The 25,564-nt window shown below is 51.9% G+C and overlaps 3 protein-coding genes across 10 annotated transcripts in view; 1 reads left to right on the plus strand and 2 right to left on the minus strand.

The window, feature by feature from the left end:
* The window catches only part of FBXO31 (F-box protein 31), a 313,905-nt gene that overhangs the window by 38,476 nt on the left and 249,865 nt on the right, over positions 1-25,564 (minus strand). The gene's annotated exons all lie outside the window — the stretch shown is intronic.
* COX4I1 (cytochrome c oxidase subunit 4I1) lies at positions 638-4,767 on the minus strand. 3 transcript variants are annotated; one of them, XM_075715370.1, is made up of 5 exons: positions 4,711-4,767; positions 3,713-3,792; positions 2,938-3,105; positions 1,661-1,792; positions 638-905 (listed from the first exon to the last, which is right to left on the minus strand). In XM_075715370.1, the coding sequence occupies exons 2-5, from the start codon at positions 3,789-3,791 to the stop codon at positions 769-771; spliced, it is 516 nt and encodes a 171-aa protein (XP_075571485.1). In that variant the 5' UTR covers position 3,792; positions 4,711-4,767; the 3' UTR covers positions 638-768. The 3 variants fall into 3 exon arrangements, with proteins under 3 accessions (XP_075571485.1, XP_075571487.1, XP_075571486.1); XM_075715372.1 differs by having other exon boundaries at positions 4,690-4,712; XM_075715371.1 differs by lacking the exon at positions 4,711-4,767 and adding an exon at positions 4,381-4,516.
* Positions 5,000-15,110, plus strand: EMC8 (ER membrane protein complex subunit 8). Of its 2 annotated transcripts, XR_012831250.1 has the most exons (6): positions 5,000-5,209; positions 10,596-10,672; positions 12,072-12,141; positions 12,667-12,761; positions 13,048-13,879; positions 15,065-15,110. XR_012831250.1 is itself a non-coding variant. In XM_075715145.1 (5 exons), exons 1-5 carry the CDS (start codon positions 5,000-5,002, stop codon positions 13,205-13,207), a joined length of 612 nt encoding a protein of 203 aa, XP_075571260.1. In that variant the 3' UTR covers positions 13,208-13,999. The 2 variants fall into 2 exon arrangements, 1 of the variants encoding a protein (XP_075571260.1); XM_075715145.1 differs by lacking the exon at positions 15,065-15,110 and having other exon boundaries at positions 13,048-13,999.

Below are 25,564 nucleotides of genomic sequence, written 5' to 3' on the forward strand. Positions count from 1 at the left end.
CTAATATCCAATCTAAATCTCCCCTGGCGCAGCTTGAGCCCAGGAAATGGGCTCAAGCTGCGCCAGGGGAGATTTAGATTGAATATTAGGAAAAATATCCAGTCTGCGCGGGATACCAGAGCAAGGAGCAAGGTCTGCAGCCTGCCCGTGCTGTTGGGAATACATTCCCTTCACGAGGAGGACAAGACAGACGGAGCAGCGCTGATCCCCGCCACGCAACCCGCGCAGTTTGACCGGTGCCGCTGCCTTTTGGAGGGCCGATGTGCTATTTTCGGAGCGGTTATGGGCCGCCGAGCCTCCACAGGAGCTGGGATCTGCTTACCTTACATGTAAGCTCAGACCTCTGCGCAGCGGGACTGCTTATCTCCGGTTCTTGGCTTCACTCAAGCCATCTACAATTAAGATGAAAAACTACAAACCTTTGGCTCTGTCTGTTATTTCGTTATGGATCGTTGCAGTGCAAAAACGGTTTAAGTTGTGACCATTCCAAGCTTTTTGCCCCAGAAACATTCCCTTTAACCGATTAACGCTGCCAATACACCATCCACGACAAGACTCCCCAGGAAAGCTTTGCCCCTCAACCTGCACTACAGATTACCAACACAACAAACGCATCGGAAGACCAATAAAAGGAAACTTTTCAAGTTAACCAGACATTTATTAGCATCTATGTAGGTGGAGAGGTTGTTCCAGTACATAAGCAACGAGGTCACACACAGGTGATGGAATCATTTCATATTCAAGCAGAGCAGGTTCCACTGAGTTGCTTCATTTCTTCCATTCGTTCTTCTCAAAATCCCACTGGGCAGAGACGCCCTCCACGGGATTAACCCGCATGTCCAACATTCTCTTCGTCTGCATCGACAGCCACTCGTCAGAGAAGGTGTGCGGAATAGGGCCGTACACTGCAATTCAACAGCAGGCGGAATTAACGTCACGATAGAAAATGAGCAAGCGGGGAACAGAGTTTCCCCAGAAGCAGCCCTCAGTGCCAATCACACGCACGCCATCGTCCACTCAAACCTACGTTCCCTACATCCAATTTCGGAAGCATTCAGCTCAGACCAGCTTCCCGCACTGATTCTCTAGCTGTTTCGTTCGTCAGCGAAGGCTTGTACCGAGACAACAGCCTTCTCCTGCTTTCACCGCGACTAGATGAAGCCTCAAGACGGAGAGCAGCTCATTTAACCGCGCGCTCTGCCTCACGGCAGCTGGAGGGCTCCCTTGAGGTAGGATCATTAGCTGGGAAGGAAGCCAAATGTGGCAGAAACCCAAATGTTTACTACCAAGGCGGCAATAAGCTCTTGCGACAGCAGGTTTCACAGGGAGGGGAAGCTGTGGGGTCACAAGTGTATCACCACTCTTTCCCCTCCCTTTCCTCTCCTCCCACCAAAGCTCTCCCCACCACCTTCACCTTTCTACACGTCAGCTTCCTGAATATTTACACTATGTGCCTGCTGATCTCCATGAATTTACAACTCCACAATCGAGTTTTCAGAGACCAACCACCAGCAACTGCCAAGGAGGTCACCGGAACGGCTGTTCAATACATGACTCTGCCCCCACTGGAGCAGATTACGGAGAATTCTCTAATTTCCCATCAGGTATCAATCGATCCTGCTCGTCATTTAAGAGTTAACACCGTATGGCGTTTACTTACTGTAATGTTTCTGCCAAATGAGGATGAGACCAGTTACACCAAGAAAGAACAGTACTCCACCGAGGACGGTCTTCCATTCGTTTGATCCTCTGTTCATTTCTGCGTAGCTCTCGTTAAATTTGATACGATACACTGAAAAAAAAATTAAAAGCATCAAATCATTTCTTTGGACTTTTCCTGCCACTTGCAGGCAATGCGCTGCTCACCAGAGGGAGGTGACCAAAGCCTAAAGCTGACCGAAAGGGAAAGGATGTGAAAAAAAGCTTCTGTATTAGCTGGCCTCTCCTGTACGGAGACTGAGGCACTTGTGCCAAAGCAAACGAGCTGCGTTTCACCATCCCTGCGCGTCTCACCCCCTGCCAGGTCAGCATTAGTCTCCTTTTTATAGATTATCGTAAACTTGTGCAAAAGTTGCATTACAGGCCTGACAGAAGGAACAACGCAGCTCTCCTTCCTTCCCTCCAATTCCCAGTACGCGTATCAACCATAAAGCTTCCTAGCACAAATAATTTCAACGGGAATGCTTGTATCTCAGAAGGTTTCTCTCAGCTTTGCCACTCAGGCCCACAAGATTTTGAAGTTCAAAAGAGCCTTAGATTTGGAGAGTGCTTATGAATATTGGAGCGGTTCCCAAAAGAGTTTTAAACCTTCTCACTTTGGCAGGGACAGACACAGAATTGTTCACAGACCAGGTTTTCGCTTTTATACCATGATCGCAGTTAGAAAAGATGATAGAGTTTCATCTGCAAGCCAAAAGACCTGCTCGGCACTTGAATTACCTGCAATTTGGTAATGCTAAGGTCAGTGGTCATTAACACTCAAATACACGGGTTTCCTTTTACTCAGCTGGACATTACAACAACGTGCAATTGTTAGAAGAGATTTTTTTCCTGGCTTGTTGAAAGCAGATGGGAATCGAGAAACAAATATAATTATTATTTGTTTTCTGGAAGAGGAAGAAATCACTGAACTTGACCTCAGGTACAAAACAGCCGCCACGGCAGGCGCTTCTACCTTTCTGAAAATGCACCGAGGATCCCAGGAACACAAACCACTGATCTTGACTTGCATACACACAAGGAGCTCCATCGTAATTAACAAAGCTCCTTCACAAAGCTCGGCTCGCAGAGCCGTTGGAAGGAGCAGGGTTCAACAGCTGCCTCACCAGGCACCGCCTGCAGCTGGTTTTCTAGTAAAAGTTGTCAATAACGAATGTGCAACGGATCCGATTGCGTCGTATCTAGCTGTCAGGTTACTTAAAGCCCCCTGCTACCTACGTTCAACTTTCTCATCAACGGACAGAGCAGTCCAAGATGCCTTTTCCTTCTCTTTCAGCGCCTTCTGCTGAGCAGAGAGATCCCTTACGAAGGCCACTTCAGGCAGGGGAACATCACGACGGTCAACATAGGCTGGGAGGCTGAAATCCTCTGCTTTCACAACGCCAGCTGCACATGGGAACAGAAGAGACACCCGTTCAAGCTTCCGACTCCTGCGCAAATAATTCTTACTGGTTACGATACAAAAAAACACCAGCTCAGTCGAAAAGGTGATGACAGTTAAGGAATCCTGGAGGGAAAAGACTTCCAGGTGAAGCATTCATCAGAGAGGAAGAGGGAGAAGAGAGAGTACTCTCTTAAAAGAGTGTGGGTGCTATTTTAAGAGCGCAAGAACAAAGCAGAAAGGGGATCTACAGAAAAGGTAATATCCGAAATGACTTTATTAATGTCTCAGCCACCTCCATTTCCAGCTGCCACACCGATCGCCTCCCCTACCAAATACCCAGAAGCCCCCTACGCTTTTTCCAGCCTAGTTTCTGCCTGCCCCTTGGCTCCTGCTGCCTCCCCCACAGCAGTCAGCCCTGCCCCTGCAACGCATCTGTGGGCACAGGCTGCTTGGATTGCTCTCCTGCCACCAGGCAAGGCACCAGCCTCGCCAAACCCCCTCTATCCCTATCTTTTTCTTACCCAAACCCCACCAGGAGCTTTTTGTGGTTTTCCTCTGAAGGGCTTGTTTTATTGCCCTTAGCAAAAAACCAGAGCAGTTACCACCTACCATGTCCGTGCGCTCTCACGCAGATGGAGGTGGAAAGGGCTCTCTTCCCAACGAGGCTGAACGCCCTCGAAGCCAACATCCTGTGGGGACAAAACAATGGCAGGTAAGACAGCGTCAGGTGAAGACGCTGAATGTACGGAGGTGAAATAACACCGTTTTCTATTTGTCTGTAAAAAAAGAAAAGCCGGCCAAGAGGTTTCCTGCCCTTTCTCTGAAAGGTGGCATATCGCACTGAACTGCTCCAGGCTTCTCAGAGACATTCCCCCACTACCGCTACTTGGATGAGCCTTCCTCTTCCACCTTTCCTCACACAGCCTCCTGTATTTAAACTCAAAGGCGTTCCCTGGTCCAACTCAGCCTTCCGGGATGCTTTGGCTCGGTAACAAACCGTTACTGGGCGCAAGCCAGGAGCCCCAAGCGAGCTGAGTCTGAACACATCTCACAGCCACTGGAGAAATGCTCCAGCAGCGAACAATTCCAACGCATCCGAGGGAAGGGCAGACGCCCAACGAACGGTTTCTCCCACAGACCGATGCACCCACGCAAGGGCTCGCCAGGAGCAGCGCATCTGCTCCAGGATATAGGTTTTGTACAGGCCCCTGCTCTCAGCTAAAAACCCCACGACCCCTCCCGCGAGGTGAGCGCGGAGCCCGCGGCCCACGCCTGACCTTGGCGTGGGGCTCACGGCGCAGGGATGCGCCCCCCCCGCCCCGGGATGTCATCCACGGCGGTAACATCTCGCATCTATCCGACATGACGTGACACCGGCGATATGACGCCGCGCCGACACGGGGCAGCGCTCAGGCCCCTTCAAGAGGAGGGGGAGACCGCAGCGCTCCTCCCTCAACCCCCCCCCGCCCAACGCGGGCTGCCCCGGCCGCCCGCCGCCCCCCAGGGCGGGTGGATGAGGTGGGGAGGGCCCGCCCTGCTGTCGGCGGGCGATGGGCGGCCCCTGGATCCCCCGTCCCGGCCCCCACCGCCTGCCGCGGCCCAACGACCTGGCGACCGTCCTCTACGCCGGGCTGCGACCGGAAGGAGCCGCCAGAGCGGAAGTGCGGTGCACGCCGGGATACGCGGGCGAGCGAGAGGCCGCGAAGGAGCGGCTCCCGCCCCAGGGGCTGACGGGATGCGGGCGGACCGCCCGCCCTCCCCGCTTTTTTACGACAATGCTGGCGGCGCTTGGTGGCGTTTGGCGACACTTGGTGACACTTGGCGGCCGGCGGCCTGAGGCCTGAGGCCTGAGGGGAGGCGGCGGTGGCCGCCGTGCTGTCCGTCTGTCGTGGCAGGATGAAGCTGACCACGCAGGCCTACTGCAAGATGGTGCTGCACGGCGCCAAGTACCCGCACTGCGCCGTGAACGGGTTGCTGGTAGCTGAGCGGCCGTCGGGTGCTCCGCGCCGGGATCAGGCCGGGTCCCCTTCGCTCTTCGTCGACTGCATCCCGCTCTTCCACGGTACCCTGGCCCTGGCGCCCATGCTGGAGGTGGCCCTCACCCTGGTAAGGCCCTCGGCCTGGCAGCGAGGGGCTCGTCTCCAGGTCCTGGCCGAGCTCGGGGGGGTGCGGCCGGGGCGAGGAGGGGCCGGTGCTGCGGGGCCGTGGGGCGCTGGGGAAGCTCTGCCCACCCTGTGCTAGCGGCGGCCAAGCCTGGGGGGGTGAGCGGGGTGTTTCGAGAGTGGAACTGCCCCCGAGGCCCACCCGCTGTACAGCTTTCTGCCAGGGAAGCAGCAGAAAACGACAGAGCCTCGTAGTGTCGTCCAGTTTCTTTTGCGGTGCAGAGAGACTGCTATTTATATTGGTGTCTTTATCCCCGAATAACTCCCAGAGGGAACGTCCTTATTCTACAGCAGAAGGACCTTTTCCCAGCTTGCCTTTAAGGCGCTTGGAAGTAGTATCAGCTAATTGGTAAAGGGCATGCTTGTCTCCAAGTAAGAGCGTATAGCTGCATGTAAGTGTGCATTTTTTAATTCTTTTTGGTGTACTTTCCCTGTTTATGCAAGCTGTTAGCCTAAATAGAAAAATAAAAATATGAAGTTTCTTCGTACTGCAGGGCTGGCTTGGGTTTGAAATCTCACTTGGTGTATTGCAAGCTCACTGTTGCATTAGTGAAGCATGGGACAGCCGGGGGCAGCCAGGCACTCCCCGTTCCGATATCCCGTACCTTGCCTGCCGCCGTGGAAGAGCCTTGCAGTAAGTCATTGTGGGATAACCCATTTTCCCCCCCCGTTGTCACATAGGCAGGAGGAGAACGGTGTCAGGGCTGTAGGGCCGGCACGTTCCGGTCTCAACCCCCTGGTCGCGAAAACCGGGAGCCATCCCGCACTGGGCCGTGGCTCCTTTCTGCCTGGCATTTGGGGGGAGTCCCTTTGTCAAAAGCAGAAGACAGTGGGAGCAAAACATGCTTGGATTTTATTGTAATAGGGAGTCGGGGTAGGCTGGTGCAAATCTGGAGGCAAAGAAGTGCTTTGGCACATTCACGGTAGACGTAGCCACCGCTAAAGTGGGATCTGGGTGTGATTTGAGCTCTGGACTTTTCTGTCTGTTTAAAGGCTTGTCATTATTAACAGGAGAAAACCCATCCCTTTTTGATACCTGTAAGAAAACAACTCGTTTCTGATTCTTGCCCTAAACGTTTCCCTCAGTTTAATAAATTGCTTCATAAAAAATAATTCTTTGTAAACAAATTCCAGTTTTCTCCAGTTGCGATGACGCCAGGGGAATGTTGAGATCTTTCTGAAGCCTGGGTATGACTGAACGCAGCCAGAGGAGTAGGAACGGGGGCTGAGCCTCAGCCCTGGCCGTTTAGGTTTGCCGTAGTGCTGTGGAGCATGCAAAATTTGTCACTCTTAAATATATTTACACCAGTGTAATCGTGTAGGAGTAACATAGAAACATATGCTGCCGGTGTAATCATTTTCTGCTTCCGGTTTTGCTCATGTTCCTGCTTGGGAAAATGTAATAATACTGTTTATAATTTCTTTAATGTAGGCAGGGCTTGACTTTACCTTTTTGAATGACGGTAATTTGTTTTTCCTCTGGGAATGAGTAAGTGGAAGTTGCTACCAAAGTACAGAATAACATGTATAAAATATTTAAAGTATGCGTAGGATTTTTCTTTAAATTAGGATTAGATGTCTTCTACAGGGTCAGTGACAGTGAATTTTTGTGAACTTTAGGCCTTTGGTGTCGTTTTCTGCTGTAGGTCTTGCCTACAGGATCAGATGATTAGGAGATAAATCCTGTTTCTTGCAACATCTGAAATATCTTACCACATCTACAGTAAGCGAATCATTATGGAACCAAAGAAATGGCATTGTCTTACGTATTTGCTCTTGGGTTTTGATACAGAAAGTTAAAGATCGGAAACCCCTGGCATTTCCCGCATTAATTAGGACTTGCTAAGAGGTGTTGTGGCTTGCAATCACATTTGATGACTCCTGTGATACTTGGCAGCTTTAAAACACAGTGTTTGACAAGAGCCCAAGGCCTTTGGCTCTTGGATTTTTGTTTTGTTTTGTTTTGTTTAAACAAAGGCAAAGGTGTCAATAAACACTGGCGAGGCAGCTATGAAAATTGGATTTTATTGTTGCAGTGTTTAAAAGGAGGGCGCTCTCACCTGTTCCATACAATATAATGCATGGTTACTGAACAAATCAGCAAGATTAGCATGGTTGAAACTCAATGTTTGTAGTGAAGCGCTTCTGTTTCTAAAGCATTTTTGAAGCTTTGGCAGGTTTTGATGGGATTTGTTTCTCTTCCAGTTCAATTACTGCTGATTCTTGGTCAAGCCTGTGGCCTGGTCACACGCGGGAGGGTTTTCTGGAACCAGGCCCATGAGTTTCACCTCTTCTCTGTCCTAAGTTAACACAGAACATCAAATGGGAGCAGTAGTCTTCAGATTTAATCTGAAAATAGAGGGTACGCTTTCAAATGGACTTGTCCACGTGGTAACTTCTAAAAATTGCGAGTGGCGCTTTAGCAGCAGCCTAGGTGCAAGGAATCCACACAATGAGATTTTATTAAATGGTGCAGCAGGGCTTGAAGGTTTGTAGCTAAAGAGGAAGGAGCAGAAGCACGTGCATTTAATTTGCACTTTGGCTTGTCAGTTTGAAATCCCTTTCAAAAAGGGAGTCCCTAAAGAAAAAGTGAATTAAGTTTCACCTGGGGTTTTTTGTGCCTTTGAATTTCTCACCTAACTGATGTGGTTTGCAACCACATCTTCTCAAAAAGAAAGAAAGAAAAAAAAAAAAAAAAAGCAGCACTTCCCCCTCCATTCGCTCCCCACCGCCTGGGACAGTGGTCAGCTGGCAGCCTGTCCTGGTTTTGGCTGCAATAGAGTTAATTTTCTTCCTAGCAGCTGGCGTAGCGCTGTGTTTTGGATTTAGTATGAGAATAATGCTGATAACACGCCGATGTTTGAGTTGTTGCTGAGTACTGCTTATGCTAGTCAAGGACTTTTCAGCTTCCCATGCTCTGCCAGGGGCACAAGAAGCTGGGAGGGGGCACAGCCAGAAGAGTTGATCCCAACTGCCCCAAGGGCCATTCCATACCATACGGCGTCATGGGCAGTATAGAAACTGGGGGGGCTGGCGGGGGGCAGCGATCGCTGCTCGGGAGCTGGCTGGGCATCGGTCGGCGGGTGGTGAGCAATTGCATTGGGCATCACTTGCTTTGTATATTGTTATTACCATTAGTATATTGTTATTATTATCATTACCATTTTACTTTATTTCCATTATTAAACTGTTCTTATCTCACCCCAGGAGTGTTTCTCACTCTTACTCCTCCGATTCTCTCCCCCATCCCATCGGGGCAGCGGGGTGAGCGAGCGGCTGCGTGGGGCTGGGTTGCTGGCTGAGGTTAAACCACGACACAGCCGGTTGCAGCCTTTCTCCTCCCAGGGCTCTTCCAAACCCCGCTGCCACCGCCTTCACGTGCTGGCACAAGCAGATCGGAGGGCAGGCCGCTTTTGATTTTTCCAGGGGTGACGCGCGCCGTGTGGAAGCAAGACGCAATTTGTCCCCTGTTGGCTTGCCCTCGTCAGGGCTGGACGTGACTAAAAATATCAGGGGCTAATTGATGCTGAGGCTACCTGTGGTGACAGTACTGCGGTTAGAGAGTGTTTGGAAATTGCAGGTGGAAACAGCTTTAATTCCAAAAAGATTTTTTTTTAACCTTTTTTTTTTTTAACAGAAGCAGTTTTTAATTACCACTTGGGGAGCTGAGAACTTAAAAATCCTACTTTCTCATTTTTTAAGACCGTTTTTGGTATGCAACAAAAATTGATTTAGTACTACGGTTTTTAATTTTAAAATTGATGGACTTTTCTATTATTACTAATTTTAGTTTCTGGGCTTCTGGCTTTAATGCCAAGCTTTCAAGCCACTAACAATTAAAACCCTGGTCCTAAGCCCTCAAAATGGGTTTGTAATTGAAACAGCAGTTGGCCTTCAGCTATAGCAGGGCTACACAGCTTTTTTTTTTTTTTTTTTTTTTTTTTTTTTAAAAATCACGTAAATCCATGTCATCCCTTGTAGAGGAGGGATTATTCACATGGCTTTTTTTGTTTGTTTATGCAGTCTAATACTATAATTATTGCTAAAAATGAGATAGATTTGACTTACAGGATGCGACAGGTCAGCATCAGATATATTTTTGGACTCCATTTTAATATAGCTGTTGAGGGTTTTTTTGATGCATGCTCTTTAGGGACTGCAAAGGAAAATTCTGGCTGCTTTCTCCACTTCTGTCTTTCAGGGCTCTGTATTATGCTGACTTGATAGCCTCAATTATAAGGAGAAACATCATATATATGTATTTTCAAAGCAAGACAGACTCAGCGGGAGGAATTCAGATCCAGCAGAAAGCAGAAAGAACAGCAGCATGCGCATGCGGAAACTGCGCTTATTAAAAAAAAAATAGTACATAAACTTTTGTACTTCTGTAACTCAGAAGTTGAGTAAATAGTATGCAAATAAATGCATATGTTTCAGTATTTACATATAGGTGTTAAATAAGGAGGAGCTGCCTGGTCTGACTTTGTAACAGAGATGAGAGAACTTACACCGACAGTTCTTTCATCAAACCCTTATCTTGTGGCTGAACTGGAGAGTATTTTTAGAAAAGTGTTCGGTTTTGATTGAAAGATTTGAAAGAGTGGAGAATCCACCCATGTTGCTTGATAAGTTGCTCCAGTGGTTAGTTACCCTTGCGGGTGAACTCTGAAAGAAAAACCATTTTATCACAAAAGCCTTTTTGTAACGGAGCGTGTTGGAAAAAATGGTAAACGGGACAAACTTTTTCGGCCTTGCATTTACCTTTTACATCAAGCTTTATTTGCTAATTATGATTAAAAAAAATGCTTCCACTTTAGCCTAGAAATGTTATATTTGAAATAAGATCAGCAAGCTCTTCTCGAAGTGACCGTACAGTCACGCTTCCACATGGTGAACGTTTTCTAATGTCTCTCCGTCAAATGAACGCTAACAGAAAATAGCCACAGCAAATAGCCACAAATGGCGAGAGGTGAGACCTGGACTCCTCTCCCAGGCAGCATTGTGAAGCTCTTTACGAGTCGTGTCCTTCGAATTTAGGCCAGGTTTTGACTGAGATAACTTCTTGCTCTTTTGCTCCATTTGGTTAATGTTTTCCACCATTCTCCAAATGTTCAATTTGGTTTCTCTGTTCTAGTTAAATTAGCCAAACTCCGTGTGTGAGTGCGCATATAAAAATATATAAATATGTATAGATTTAAAGAAGCAATTGGCAAAGATATTGTAATGCTTCACTTGCCATTCTGTTTGCAGGACAGACACGCGATTTCCTTAGTTCTGTAGGGTTTTTTCTGTTTTTTTCCTGGGCTTAATTGTTCCAATTGCTTTTTCAGATTGACTCTTGGTGCAAAGAGAATAGCTACGTGATAGCTGGATATTACCAGGCAAATGAACGCGTGAAAGATGCCAGGTGTGTTGGTGCAATATTTCCTTCTGTTTGCTCTTTTATGTTGTACTTTGTACTCTGCCAACAAAAATCATCGACATAAATTGTGCGTGTTGATTAACTTTGACAACTGTCATCTGGTTTCACATTGTCTTCGTGGTGCTGGTGGATACGGCCTTTGTTCAGGTGCAGAAACCCCAGTCTTTCCAGTATCACTCCTCTTCAGTGGATACTATAAAAGGCCAGTATTTGAACGACTGCCAACCAGTTTAATTACAGTTGTCAGGGAAATAGCCAAAATTTGCAGGCGTGTTTGCTTGTGCGGTACATATCTCATAAACTCGAATGATTCCGAGTATCTTTTGGAAAGTCTTTCAGAAGTGACCTAATTCTTACTAAACTACTTAATTGTCTCCGAGTTTTATTGAAGCATTTTCTTACGTGGTAAAGGGACGCTCTTGAAATGAAAGATGATGTCAGTCAGGCAGAGAGATCTTTTCTCGCTCATTTCCCCCAGGTTTAGTCATTTTTTTCCCCTGCTAGCTAACTCAAATTACTCAATAGGCAATAAGGGGGCCTTCCTGTGGAGCCACAATATAATTTTAGATATATGTATCAAATATTTTGCCCTTATCTATTAGATAAATCCAGTATCAGGACTAACGAGAGTACATCATACTTGCATTTAAAATTAACACGAACGGCGTGTTTAGCTGGGACAGAGCATAGTACTTTAACAAAATAAAGTACATCCTTCAGTCTCAAGTATATTTTTTAAGTAATGCTTGTGACCGCTAAGGTATCTGACAGGGATAAAGGCGTTATTTGTCCATTCCTTACAAGGGAAATAAATCTGCTGGAGACATTTTTAAGGAGAAGATACACTTTGTCTGTTCTATTTGAGGTTTGAAATAACATCACAGGCTTGGGTTTTTGTTTTTGAACTCTGATTTCATTTCTGAAGATAACTGGCACCACGTAGAAAATTGTCATCTTTGAAACAGAGTATCTGATTTTTGGTAGAGAAGCTGGGCAGTGAGTGGGTTCAAATGCAGACTGGAGAGCAAACTCGGTTTCTTTTTTAAATGCCTGCCAGGTCAAAGATGGTTGCGGTCTTTGGTCTGGTGGAAGAAGGTAGGAGGCCACAAAATGTTGATTTTGATGACATGCAGTCTGCAGTGAGCATTTTGCCGGTCAAAAACCCATTGCCTAAGCATAGCTAAGATCCAGATCGTGTGCTGAAGAGAGGAGCTGGGGTTTTCTTGGTCTTCTGACTTCTATCAAGTGTAACATCAGCTTGATATCTTGTTCCTGTTTGTAAGCATGCAGTGTAATTTTCACATCTCTTTAAGCATATTTCCTGCTGGTTTCAGCTGAAATGTCATGGTTCAAATAACACAGTTACTTTTACCTTCTGCTGCAGTCCAAACCAGGTTGCGGAAAAGGTGGCCTCCAGAATTGCAGAGGGCTTTAATGATACAGCGCTCATAATGGTAAATTACTTCATTTTTTTCCCCACCTCTTTCTGTATTGTTAATGTTATGACCGTGGTGTTGGCCTAGCCATTTCAGTGCCATTCTCTGGATCCTTTAATAGCTAAGTGACTAATTTTCTCTTTCCCTCCAAATGCTCTGGGGAAGAGGTGCAATGACCTGTAGCCAGCAAAGTTCTTAGTAAGTCTACAGAGAGTCTGCAGTTAGCTCTCCGCCATCTCAGAGGAAACAGAGGCCTTCTCTGCTGTGAGGCTTGAGTGAAGGCAGTGTATTCTTGATTTCAGACCCCCTTTTGTGACTTAAACTCTTGTCTTCTATGAAGCAAACAATGCTTTGCCTCCTTGCCACAGTGACAAAGGATGTTGGCAGTTTAAATGTGTAAAGTTTGGCTCCCGTGAAGGTAGGACAGTGGACAAGTTAGTGTAAGGTGCCCTGTTTTTACAAACTAACTTTTTTCTTTTTTTTTTAATCTCTTTACTTGGGAACTTGAAGAGGAGACTAAAGTGTTTTTCTGTTGCACAACAGGTTGATAACACCAAGTTTACAATGGAGTGCATAGAGCCTGCCATTCACGTGTATGAGCTTCATGAGAACAAGTGGAGGTGCAAGGACCCACACGTGTAAGTAGACTTCAGTTTATTTGTGTTCGGGTAGTAAGGAAAAACGGGTCGCCTGGATAAGGGCAAAACTTTGATTGTGATGAGTGACGCTGTAAGGGCGGTGGGTGTAGCTGACAGTGCTTTTAAAGCTTTATTTTTCTGCTGTACTGAGAGAGAACAGCCGGCTTCTGCAGCCAGGCAGCGGTATGACCACGTTGCAGAGGTCGTGGCTTAATTTCTAGAGTAGAGGTGGTGGTGGAGATTTTCTTTGTGATTCCTTTTAATTCCTGGTTATTTTACGTCCTAGTGATTTTTGTGAAGATTGGACCGAAGCCCAGAGAATCGCTGCATCTCTCTTGGACAGCAAGTCCTACGAGACGCTTGTAGATTTTGATAATCACCTGGATGATATCCGGAATGACTGGACAAACCCAGAGATCAACAAAGCTGTCCTCCACCTGTGTTAGAGGGGTTTCTACTGACTAATTTACGGGCATTCCCACTATGTACTGAAGAGAGAAAATTGCTATTTTTGAATGGAAATAGAATAATATTCAGTACCTTATGTGGAAACCCGACTGATTAAAAAGGAGTGGCATGTCACATTGCAAAGAGTGATGTATCCATAAGCCATTGAATCTTTTTTTGTGAGATTCCTTGGAAGAACTGCAAACTGTCAGTTACAGCTGTCCTCGTGGACACCTTCCCAGTTGTAGTGAACGTTGCTATTCCTTCGAAACCAGAACTACTTCTGCTTGTCCCTACTGTTCATATTACAAAGTTTTGACTAAGCCTTTCTAATCTTTAGAGAGATTGCTTTTTAATGATTTATGGAAATACCTTTCCAAAAAAAGAAAAAAAAAAATCAGTCTGGTCCTCAGATGAGAAATTTTAAGGTCAAATACATAAATGTAAGGTTAACGGTTTCTTTTGGCCTGGTTTGGAAATGTCATTCTGTTGGCACAGTAAAATGCGAACTGCTGAGGACAATGTTCCGTGCTCATGTGTCACTTGTTTTGCAGTGGTTTAGCATGACACAGCTACAGAGAACATGTTAAAGCAGTATTCCCAAATGCTACAGTGATTCCTGCTCTCCGTGAGCGTACAACCAGTTATTGCTTGAAAATGTTAAACTCAAGGTAAAAACCAAATATTCACCTAATGATTTGTAAAAGGGACTGGAACTGTGCTAATGAGTTTGAATGAGAGTTCTAAAACAGTTTGAGTCTACAAAAGAAGAGGAGAGTGAAATACCTTCATAATTTTATGCAGTCTTTTGGGGGTTTATAAACAGATCTTGTTTTCAGCTGGTTCATATAGTGTCCATTTAAGTAGGTCTGAAATGTATCCCTCCAAGTTGAAGGCAAGCGATCTGAGTACATCGAATCAAGGAGCCTACGTATAGTCTAGTTCAGCTTCTGTCTTTCTAAATCATGTTTGTTTCTAAGAGTAAGTTTACTGCACAATGAAGCTCTTTATCTCAGACTAGTGCAGTTCTTGTTGCCGTACTCTTCATGGTTGGTTGTCAAACTGTAGTTAAACATAGCCTCAGACTGTAGTTAAACGTGGCCTCAACCTGCAGTGGTTTCTCTAGATTTCCTTCTCTTTCTACCCAAAAATGTCTTTACAAGGAAGATCCAAATGTCCACTAAATGATCGGCCTCTCTCCAAGTTCCTGCTTTTTCCTTAGTGTTCTTATTTTAAAACATGAGGGGTGGGATTGTCAAAACCTCTTGGCCTACCTCTGCTTATATTTAAATAAACACAAGTTTTCTTCTTGGTCTTAGTGAGAGACAGGATAAGGCTAAAATCCCATTACGAAGTAGGGGATAGAACCAGGACGCTTCCAGTCAGGCCCTGCTGTGGAGTTCCCTGCAGTTCGGATTCCACAAAGCCATGAGGCAAGGTCTGAGGTTCAGCTCCCTGTCCGAGGAGGAGATGACGATTTGAACGGTTCGGTTTGTGTCCCCCCCACCCCGCTATGCAGTAGTAAGGTGCGATGGGTGTTAACAAAAGGGATTGGCACTTAGTCAATAGCCTTTCCTTAGCATGAGTCAAATACGCTTGCAGGAAAGGAAAATGTTTTTACTTGTTCAATGAAAACATGTATCTAGCTCACAAGCAGCAAGATAAACGTGTTCCAGTGGCTGTTTTACTACACATCCACGGCTGTATGAAAAGATATCCTGGAAACGGCAATGCTTTGGCAACGTATGTTCGGAGTAGACTCTGCAAATCGCACACGCTGCAGGAAGAGGACTGTTTTCTCGCTTGTACAAACACCTCTGTACAAACACCTCGTGAAATCTAACCTATTGTTCCAGAGGCAGATGTTATCTTAGCAAGACGCGCTACATTAATTATGTGAGATTGTCAGCCGGTGCTGCCGTATAAGCTGGTATGTCTCCTGAGCCACAGGAAATGTATTTCTTATTCTTTGTGACTAGATGTCATAATCAAGCTTTGATCATATACGTGCTAATACAGTCTAATCTCTCCCTGCTCATACTCTCGCCCTCGGAAGACAAAGCAAAATGTATCTCATCGGTCCGTAACCTGATGGAAACGCTCCCTGTGACTAACCGATGAGACACATTGCTGGAAGGGGAGCAGCTATTAATGCTTTGTCTTTCCTTTTTTGCTAATCTTCTATTTGCTTTTAAATGAGGTCCTTTGAGTGTTTTGCCATCAGGAGAAGCCCAGGCTGGCTTTCAGCAAAAAGGACAAGCACTGTGGTGCTCAGATCTTATCTCACCTGTCCTATTTGCATTGAAGGCTGGACAAAAGGCAGCAATTTCATAAAGGCAAGGCAGCCCCGCAGCCAAGGTGGCTCTTGTGAAAGAATGAGGAAGCTGCCGGGCTCAGCGAAGGCTGTGTTGCCCTTTCCTGCTGATGTGCCAAACCTACCTGCAGGAGCAAATGCTGGTTTCCTGGCTGGTGGATCAGCTGAATTCATCGGAGGAATTCAAGGTAACTGCTTTTAAAACTTCTGGGGAAGAAATCTTGGGGAAGGTGTCTGCATCTCTGTTACCGGAGTCCTCGTGATAGCTGGTGAGATGGCACTGAGCATGGGTGTCTCACTTTTTGTTTTGTTTTGTTAGCAATCGATTACATGCAGGGTTATTTATTCCTCCGCCCCTGTATTGACCAAGATTTGGAGGTCGGGCATTTGCCTGCCCAGACGTTTAGCTCCCAGCTCTTTACTTCATCCGCAGGACCTCAGGCACTTGGAAATGCAAAATTTTTCCCATGTGGGATTCTTTTTTTTGCACTCTCGACCCTAATATTTCAAAACAGTAATAAACAGACCCCGCAAGTATCTGAAAATACCAGTACAAAGTGATTTGGTTTCTGAGTGGGAGGACTCTTTGCTGGACCCACGTGAGTGCTCACCTTGAATCCTTTGGTCACAAGGGGGACAGCGAAGAGCCTTGAGCATGCGTCGCTTAAGTGCCCATTCGGTTTGAAATTAAGGATCAGAGTGACCTGAGACCCAGACAGCCCCAAGGCATGTCCCGTGATGTACCACCAGCTGGTGGCCCAGGGCACTTCCAGCTGTCTGCAAAAACTCCACGTATAGATCCAGCTTGAGAAACCCAGAAGGGAGCAGAGAGTTGGGGGGGGGGGGGGGGGGGGGCTGTAGGCATTATTTTTACCGAGAAATGAGACTGCCTTAAAATTGCATGGAGAACCGGTGGGTGTTTGGGGCTAGATGCACATCGGGAACAGTCCCTGCTCCTCCTGGCTTGTGCGGCATCATGAGTGCGAAGAGGAGATGGGTGGCAAGAGCCAAGGGGTGTCTTTGATTGTGTGCTCACATACATGAGAGATATCTCTGTACGTCTCTGGTTCCGTATTCTCTCTGAGGTGGTTGCTCTGTGTGTTTGAGGGCTTTGGGCTTTTTTTTCCTTCATTCAGCAAGTGAAGCAGCCTGCTGCTGGAGTTTTTCCTCCTTCCCCCCTCCCATCTGCCAGCTGAGCTGCTCGGGGATGTTCCCTAGCCTGTGTCAGCGTGAAAACGAGCAAAGACCTGCCACGTAACCTGTTTGAGCTCATTGGAGCTGATGTGGATGCAGGAAGCAGACGAGCAGCTCAGCCGGCAGGATGGAGGAGCTGCAGCCTCTTCTCCCGGCACAGCTGGAGCCGGGGGCAGACAGATGTGCAGAGCCCGGCCCCACTCCGCATGGCGCTGTGGAGATGGCCCCCCGCCCCCAAGAATTTCTTCTCTAAGTGGCAGAGATGCACGCCGAGGAGAGGTGACAGTGACAGATGCAGGAAGCAAACCCGGGTCTCTTTGCTCCCTGGCTAGAGGCCTAATCGCTGCACTCTGCTGCTGCTGCTATTTGTAAAATGTCTCAAGATGCTCGGGCGGAGGGCATTACCGATACGGAAAGAGCACACGAATGCTAATGGAGGAGGTTGTTAGTGGGGTGGACTTGCGGTTGACTGCAGCTTGGAAAATGGCCTCAAGGGGAAATGCGCTCAGCGTGCATTTGTGAGCCGCGCTTGTAGCCTGTGTTTTAATTCAGCTCCTGGAGCGGAGCTGGGTCGCCCACCCTTGCCTGTAGGAGCCGAGTGAGCTGGTCGGGATCGGGCAGACCGGGCTGGGCAAGCTGCTTCCTTCCCATCCTGCCCAGGCTCCGTTACTCACGACTCGGGTTAAACATCTAAACGCATCGTACTCCTGCGCTGCAAACTCCGCGTTTGCTTTACCCATCACCCTGCAACCAGCCCTCCCACAGCAGGCAGCGATTTCACTCTGCCGAAGTATCCGCGGAGGACTTTATCGATTTATTTTTCATTTTTTACTGTCGCTTTTAGACCACACTTTCACCCAGCCTTCTCCTCCAAAAGTACACCCTAGCTGCATGTTATTTTCCTTTTGGTTTTCAGCCGTCGCCCTGCAAAAGGCGGCGGGCGCAGAGTCGGAGAGGATGGAGGCCGGTTGCTGGCTGGGGTTTCTAATAACGGGACCGCACGAAAGGTGAAAGCGGTCTGTGCTGCTGCGTGGCGAGCTTGGCGCTTTGCAATCTGCCGGAGCTGTGATGAGGCAGACAGGGAACGCTGCTTTTAAAAGTACCCGGTAGGTGGGCTGGGGGTAACGGGTAACTCCCTGAGTGCTTCCAGGCAGCGCCGCACCGGCTGCAGCGTGGCAGCACTTTAGCTGGATGCGGGCAGGACCGGTGCCAGGGATGTCCCGGTCTGCGCAGCATCAGCCCACGAGGGCCATGAGAAACAACGCAGCCCTTCCTAGAAATGCGCTCCGGAGCTTAAAAGATGGACCTAATTGAAAAAATGTATCGAGGTTGTACCAGGGGATAAAAGGGAAAGCTGGGCCGAGATTAACCTGGAGCTCAGCGAGCCGAGAAGCGTGGCAGCCGTGGCCAGGTCCCTAAGCCAATTCCCAGCCGTGGCCTCCCAGCCTCCCGCTGAATCCATGCCTGGCAGGGAGGCGGTTTGCTCTGGATGCAGGTTTAGCAGGAGAGCCCAGCACGCTCTGGTTTTGTGCTTCAGGTACGTGCTCGCTTTCCGCTTTGCTTCCTAACCCCCGCGCCACAGTAGCTCCTGGCTTGCTCGTGAGGGCTGCTGCCACAGCCCGCTGGATTTTCTTTGGGGGTGTTTTCTGCCGGTTGTTCGGTCTGCCGGTCCTGCCAAGAGCCTGTGCTTGGGGAATGCTGGAGCTGCTCCAGTTTCCCTAGAGCCTGCATCTTCAGCTGCTTCCTCGTGACATCCTCCTCCCTTCCCACGCCTGGCATCCCCTCCGGGTACCGCTCGCCCGCCCTGGCTGGCTGCGAGCCTCCCCCGGCGTGGGGCTCCGGGACAGGGTTTCTTTTCCCCTCCCTGCACCTACAGCCTTGTTGCCACCTCTGGCTTCAGCAAGTCCCGTGCGATGGCCCTGCAGCCCCATTCTGGGACAAATTTGGAGGCAGGCTGGGACCAGCCCTTTCCCCTGCTTGGGCCAGAAGAGACCTGGGGCAGAAGCGGAGAGCAGGCGGCCTCATCGCTCCGTTAGCACGGTGCCAGGGTGACGTGTTGCCTGCGTTAGCAGACTTTGGGACCCTGTGACCCAGAAAGCCGCTTCTCGTCCCTCCTTTCTAAAACAAGCCCAGCTGGTGTTTGCAGGAGCAGCTCTGTGGTGGGCTCTCCAGGTCAGGCTTTCCAGCTGAAGCTTTTCTTGCGGCCGGTGTTTGCAAAACACATCCCTCTCCCTGCGGTTCCTCTGGCATCCACAAAGCTGTGAGCTCACCTGGCCCTTCCCCTTCCAGCAAAGTTAGGAGGTTGCCCTCAATCCTCACCCCCTCATCGCTGCTTCAGCCCCCTCCACCCTCCTCTGCACCCAGGCAGGATGGGGCTGGTGGTTTGGGGAGCGCTGAGCCCGGGGAGAGGAGCAGCCCGGCTGCCAAAGGGCCACGGCCAGAAATGGAAACTGGTCACTGGCCACATCAGAAGACCCCCCAGCATGGTTGCCTGGGCTGGAGAGGCAAGTCTTCACCTGGAGAGGTAGCCAGCTCCATGCTAACCCACCAAGGAAGCTTTATGAGCCCACCCTCTCCTCCCCCCTGGCCTGCTGGCTTGTGGTGGGGTTTGCCCAGTTGCCCCGTCGTGACACTCGGCGTGTCCCAGCGCCGGCCCCGCTGTGGGCAGCGGGAGCTCCTGGGAGGGACATGGAGCGGAGGCAGGCTGCCTCAGGGTCTCGTGGTGCCTGTGGAGAGGGGATGTCCGACCTGTGGGGCTGCTCCTGTGCTCAGAATTCAGCCCTGCCTAATGCCGGTCATCCGGGGGCTTTCCCCCGTAGCGAGGAGGGCTGCGCACCGGAGGGTCTCCAGGCCATACCCGGCCACCTCGAGGTGGCCAAACCCTACCCTGTGAACTTGCCCAAGGGTGTCTTTGCTTCCCAGCCGGTGGGGAGGAGAGGAAGGGGTGTGCAATGCTGTGTTCGTGCCTATCGGGTGTCACCACGCCAGCCCGAGCAGCGCTGCAGCCCGCAGAGCTAACCACAGTTATTTTAGCAGGCTGATGTTTATGTTTACCTCCCTGCTGCAGCAAGCCATCGATCTCGCTTGCTCACGGTTTTACCAACAACTGCTGCTCCAGGCCAGGCTGATTCCAGCCCTTGTGGGTTTGGGGCTGTTTGTTCTCACCCAACAGCAGCAAACTGGGTGTTTTGGAGAGAGGCGTCGAAGGAGGAGGGGGGATTTTTGCAGCTTAGAGGCTGGATTTGTGCTGCAGCGTCAGGGCTGCCGGTGAGGGGTCCCTGGCCCCCGGGGATGCTGCGTGCGCTGACGTTGGGATGGGATCCGGAAAGACCAGGCTTGCCAAGTCCTCCAGCTCTTGGAATCTGCAGTTGAACAGGCAGAAAAACCCACAGGAACCAGTTCATTTGTCTGGTTTTTTTTTTTTTTCTGGGGCAAAACTGGAGCCACGGGTTGGAAACATCTGCCCTGGCCTTTGCGTCCAGGACCAGTGCCTGCAGCTGGGGCGACAGGCTGTGCTGCCTGCCTGGCTCTTGAGTTTGAAACTTTGCAATAACTCGCTTGTTTGCGGAATTGGAGGAGCCGGATGGGGGAGGAGATCGGCCCTTTCCACAGTTTGGATTTTCACCAAGCACGGCAGGACCGGGCCAGCAGAAACTGGAGCACAAAACCCCCCCCTTTCCCCTCCCCGCTCCCCTTTATGCCCATCCCAGCGGGGCTTGGTCTCGCGCGTGGGGCTCTGATCTCGCCAGAGACCTCCCAAGCTCCTGGGATCGGCTTGTTCCGATCTCCAGGCGAAGTTCAAAGTTTTCCCTTCGCTCCTGCCTGCAGCCGCGGGGTGTTTAATGTACAGCCCGGCATTCCCCGCACGCTGGCGCCCTGGATGTGAACCGCTGCTTTTCGGCTCGGTCTGAAAAGGAGCCGTCTCGGGGCCTCGCCTCCTAATTGTGGAGGAGGCGAACATGAAAAAGCCTCTGGCTGCTTTTAACGCGGGCAAAGGCGGCTGCTCCGCAGGCAGAGCCTTCTTCGCCCGGGCATCCTCGCAGCGGGGTGGTACCCGACCCCAAGCTCTGATCCTGGGGGTGGTGAGAAACCCTCTGGCTGGTGCTGTTCCTGCTGCCGGGCTGGTTTTTCGGGCTGGCAGGTCAGGCAGGAGCGGGGAAAAGACCCTTTCTGGAAGCTGGAGAAGGTCAAGGACTGGGAGCATCGCTGCTCTCGAGACATTAGGACCTCAGGGATGCTCACGGGTCCTGCCAGAGCTGGGTGTGGTTCCCTCATACCAAACCGGTACTTGCCTTTCTAGGCACTTGGTAGCCCATCCGACTGCTTGTAGGGATGCTCGGTGGTCCAGCGGCTTCGGCCGGAGGCGAGGGGCTCTCCCGCTCCTCTCTTCTCTGCACCGGGCTGGATTGTGCAGCGGGGTGAGAGTAAAGCAGCGTTTCCTCATCACCCAAGGGCTTTGCTGGGCTTGGATGGGGCTGGAGGGGGGGGATGGATGGGAGGAGCCGGGACTCCGCTAACCTGATTAACCAGGTTAGAAACCAACCTTGCAAAAATCCCAGCCGTCTCGCTGCAACCTCCTCCCAGGGCACGGCTGGGCCTGAGTGGGAACCCCCCACCCAACCTCGCACCCCCGCTCCCCTCCTGCACCCGAGGGCAGCCAGGCGCGGTGGGGAGGTGGGATGCAACGGCGGGCACCGTGCCTCCGGCTCCCGGGACCGGGTAAGTGTCAGCCTCTCGGAGCACCGCGGCCAGTTTTGGCCCTGCTCCCCCTCCCCGGCGCACCCCCAGCCCCGCACGCCGGCTGAACGTCTCCCCTCCGCCGCAGCTCTGCCCGGCCACCACCGCTCTGGTGACGCTTGCGATGAGTGTCTGGGGGTTTTTGGAGCGTGAACTCGTCAGGAATGCAAATGCTTCTTGGCCTGGCGCCGGCACGGGAGCGAAGTTGAAGCCCCAGCACCAACCACCAGAAATCTTGCTGAAAGGCTGATGGAGGGGGGGCATTTCTCTGCCCAAGCATCTCTCCCGGTGCCACGAGCAAGGGGTGCTGGTGTTTGGCCGTGGCGGGGGCACGGGGCTAAGAGCCAGCGGCAGCGGGGAGGGGGCTTCTGTGTCCTGCACGGGCTTGGCCACGGGGGTCTGGTCCCCGCAGAGGGGACCCCCCGCCCTGCGCCATGGGGCTGGGTCTCCCCTGCACGACCCTCCTTCAGCCCCAGCGGCTGGGGTGGCCAGTGGTGCCAGAAACCAGAGAACCCACCTCAAAACAGGTTTCTTGATATTTGGGCGGCTGCCGTGATAGCTGCGAAGTGGGGGTTCCCCGGGGCGGGGGGGGGGGGGGTCCGCTCCCAGCCCTGGCACGGCTCCCCAGCTGCGGGGGTGTCGCGGCTCAGGGTGCCTGTGGGGAGCCGATAAGAAATGCAGAATTAAAACTAGCGGTGGCAAGTTCCCGCTTCGCCTTGCCGGCTGCTGCCGGCCCACCTCAGGGCTGCTTGGAAAGGCGAAGTAAATCCGTGGCGGAGGTCAGGCAGGGGAAGCAGAGCGTTTGCTTGGCGCTCTGCAGGCCCTGGAGCTTGGGAGAGCCAAAATGAGTCACTGACCCTCCTCCCGATAAGCTTTTCCCAGCAGCTGTGGGCAGGAGGGATGCAGATTTCCCAGTAAAGGGATTTTTTTTGCCCAGAATAACTTTCAGCGTCATAAAAAAAAAAGCGATGTCCCGCAATGGGTGTCATCCACCCAAAAGCTCTCGGGGCATCAGGGATGCCCAAACGGAGCGGGACGGCGCGTTCCCCAGCGGCGCATCCCCGACTGCTGCCGGCTGCTCCGGCTCAGCCCCCAGGGAGGCAGCCCCGGGCACGACGCTGCAGCTGAGCATCCCTCCATTTCCTGCGCGTGGGCTTGGGGTTTTCTCTGAAAGCAGGGGCTGCCTTCATAAATAACGACCTGATCCCTCCCGCTCCCGACATCCTCACCCAGAAACATTGGCAGCACCGGCCCCGGGCGCAGAGAAGCGGCGGTGGGACTCCCCAGCCAGCCGCAGGCTCCTTCTCCGCCCTCCCAAAAAGTTCCTCCTGAAACTTGGCGGCCGAGATTGAGTCACTAAAACGCCGTGACATCACCAGCGGTTTTTGCTACCGAGCAGCCGTGCTTCCTGTTATGCCTGGGCGCCTATAAATATATGTATATATACACACGCGCGTGGGTATAGGTGCGTGCTTTTAGCCGGTTCGCTCCCCTTCCTCCCGGAATCGCTTCCCGCAACCCTCGCCCCTCTTTTGCAGCGCCAGCGGCGAGGACCGGCGGCGGGGCTGGGGAGCTGGCTCCCGCTAAGAGGATGAAAACATGGGGCTCAAGTTCTCCTGCCTGAAAGGTAGGTTTTGGGTGGGCGCCGGGGTTTCTCCCGCTCCGTGAAGGCGTCTGGGGGATGGTTGTACGTGGAGGAGCTTTTGGGATTTCTGCCACTGGGCGCGGTTTGGATTCCTGGTGGTATTTAAGCAAGTCCCACGGGTGAATGCATCACCCCCGAGCTGCTTTCCCCGTCCCATAAAGATGTGAGGGTCCGGTCCTGCGCTTGCGCCTGCATCCTTTGCTCCGAGCGTCGTTGGGTTGATGGCATCCCTCAAGAAAGCCGGTGGGATTTCCTTAGAGGTGGGAAAGAGCGTGGATGGGATGCTCGGGGTCAGCCCGGAGGCTGGGAGCCGGGCTGACCCCGAGCATCCTTCATCCTCCGCTGCTTTGTTCCCCCCAGGGATATTCCAACCCAGGAGCTTTCTATCCGGCTGCTTTCTCCCAAACTTTAATTTCCTTAATGGAGTTAGGCTGGGGCTGGCGGCAGCAACGTCTGCCGAGAGAGGAAAACAGGAGCTTTTAATGCTCCTGGCCTCGCTGCACGGGGCGAGGCAGGGCGAAGGCTGGATATCGCATCTCCCATTAGCTCCGCATCCCGGCGCTGACCCCTTGAGCAGCTCGTATTAATCATCCTTGGCGTCGTTAGGGATGGGAGCTAACGAGCCGTCCCTCTCTAAGATGCAGAGCTGCTGCTTCCCTGGCTTTTCCCGAGCACAAACCCTACGCGAGAGGCTGGCTGTGATGGGAATGGCTTTGAATCCACCCCCCAAAAATGAGCTGTGTGCCCCCTCCCCGTGTTGGGGATGCTGCGGGTCCCACAGACCCCCCCAGCCCAACATGGGGTGACTGAAGAGGGGAAACTGAGGCAGCCAGGGAGTCCCCGTCCTGCCCCAAATCCCCAAATCCAGGGCAGAGCCCCAAAATATTCCCCCCACCCCCATGCCTCCAGACCCCTCTGATGGGCTCGGAGTCTGCAATAAAATAAAAGACCCCCCGCCCTTTTTCCAGCTCCCTTATGTAAGGCAGGGCTTTATCCTTAATTAAAAAGAGATTAAAAATATCAGTGTCTGTCCCCTCCGGGCATTTTCCTGCTTGGGAAGAGCTGAAACCTCCCTGGCTGCTGCCTGCGCGGCGCAGGGCTTTTCTCCTGATTAAAAAAAAGCAGATTAAAGCGATCTGCTCCCCGGGGGGGTGGGATGACTGTGGTCTCTGCCTCTATTGAACACCCCAAATTCTAGGGTGGGGAGGAGGTGCGAGGCTGCGCCGGGCTGCTGGGGGCGGCTGTGGATTCTCCAGGGGCTCGTACGGGGTTGAGCTGGATGTAGAGGGTTGGGAGGTGGTGGGGGGATGCTGCAGCCCCGCGCCTGATCTTCTCCTCGCCCTCCCCTCGGTGTCCCCCCACTTTTCACGCAGGCTTGAAGACGTGCGTGAGCAGCGGGAACGGCAACAACCGGAGCCCGGCGGCGTCCCCGGGCGAGAAGCACCTTCACGTGCCCTCCATCATCGTCACGCCGCCCACGCCCACGGGGACCATGCTGTCCCGCGAGGCCCGGCGGGCGGGGGGGACCACCGCCATGCAGCCAGTGCTGAGCACGGGGATGGGGACGGGGAGGGGGGGACTCCGCTGGGATGGAGCCACAGCCACCGGGATGCGAATCGGCCGGAGCCAGCACCCCGGGAGCTTCCCCGGGGACACGCGGGGCACCCACCACACGGGTGGGTTTGGACACCGGTGACTGGTTTTTCTCTCTTTTCTTAAAAACGCCGGGGAGGGGTGGCACGGTGCAGCTCCTTCCCGGTGAATAAAGCCCCCGGGGCTCCGCACCCCCCCGGTTTGGCACCCGCCGCCTCCCTCGGGCTGCGTCGGCGGTGCGGTGGGTGGGCTCTTCCCCCAAAAAAAACCCCAAAGCTGACCCTGGGCCAGATGGGGGGGGGGGCCAAAAGTGGGGTGCACCCCACCGGCCCCCACCTCTCCACGTGGACCGAAGCAGCTGGTCGCAAATGCCACCGGAAAAATGAACTCGGCGTCGCCCGCATCCCGCCCTCGCGGCCCCGCCGGCTCAGCTGCATCCCGGGGAGGGAGCCGGGGGCGATGCTTCCCGGGGAGCGGCGGCACCAGGAGCCGGTGGGAGAGGCGGGAGTGTGAAAGCAGATGGAAATTTAATTTTTTAATGACAGCAGCAGATGGCAAAAGACACGCAAGTGGAGTCGCAGCATGGCGGAGCCGTTTATAGAGCGCCCGGCGGAGCTGCGGCATGTGCCGGCGGCACGGCGGGGGCTGCTGGGTTATGGGATGGAGGGGGGTGGTGGGAGCCTCCTCCTGCAGCCCCCGGTGCGGGGGGACAGTGGGGTTCCCAGGGGTTGGCGCCCCAGCCCAGGGGTGCCCCTGGGGCAATCCTCACCCCAAGGGTCAGCGGCGTTCCCATGGGTGCCCCGGGGCTGAGCCAGAGGGGGACTGGGGAGAGCTGGCATCGCCGGGGGGGGGGGGGGGGTGTTCCATGGCGAC

Source organism: Pelecanus crispus, chromosome 8 (genome assembly GCF_030463565.1).
Source record: "Pelecanus crispus isolate bPelCri1 chromosome 8, bPelCri1.pri, whole genome shotgun sequence".
NCBI lineage: Eukaryota > Metazoa > Chordata > Aves > Pelecaniformes > Pelecanidae > Pelecanus > Pelecanus crispus.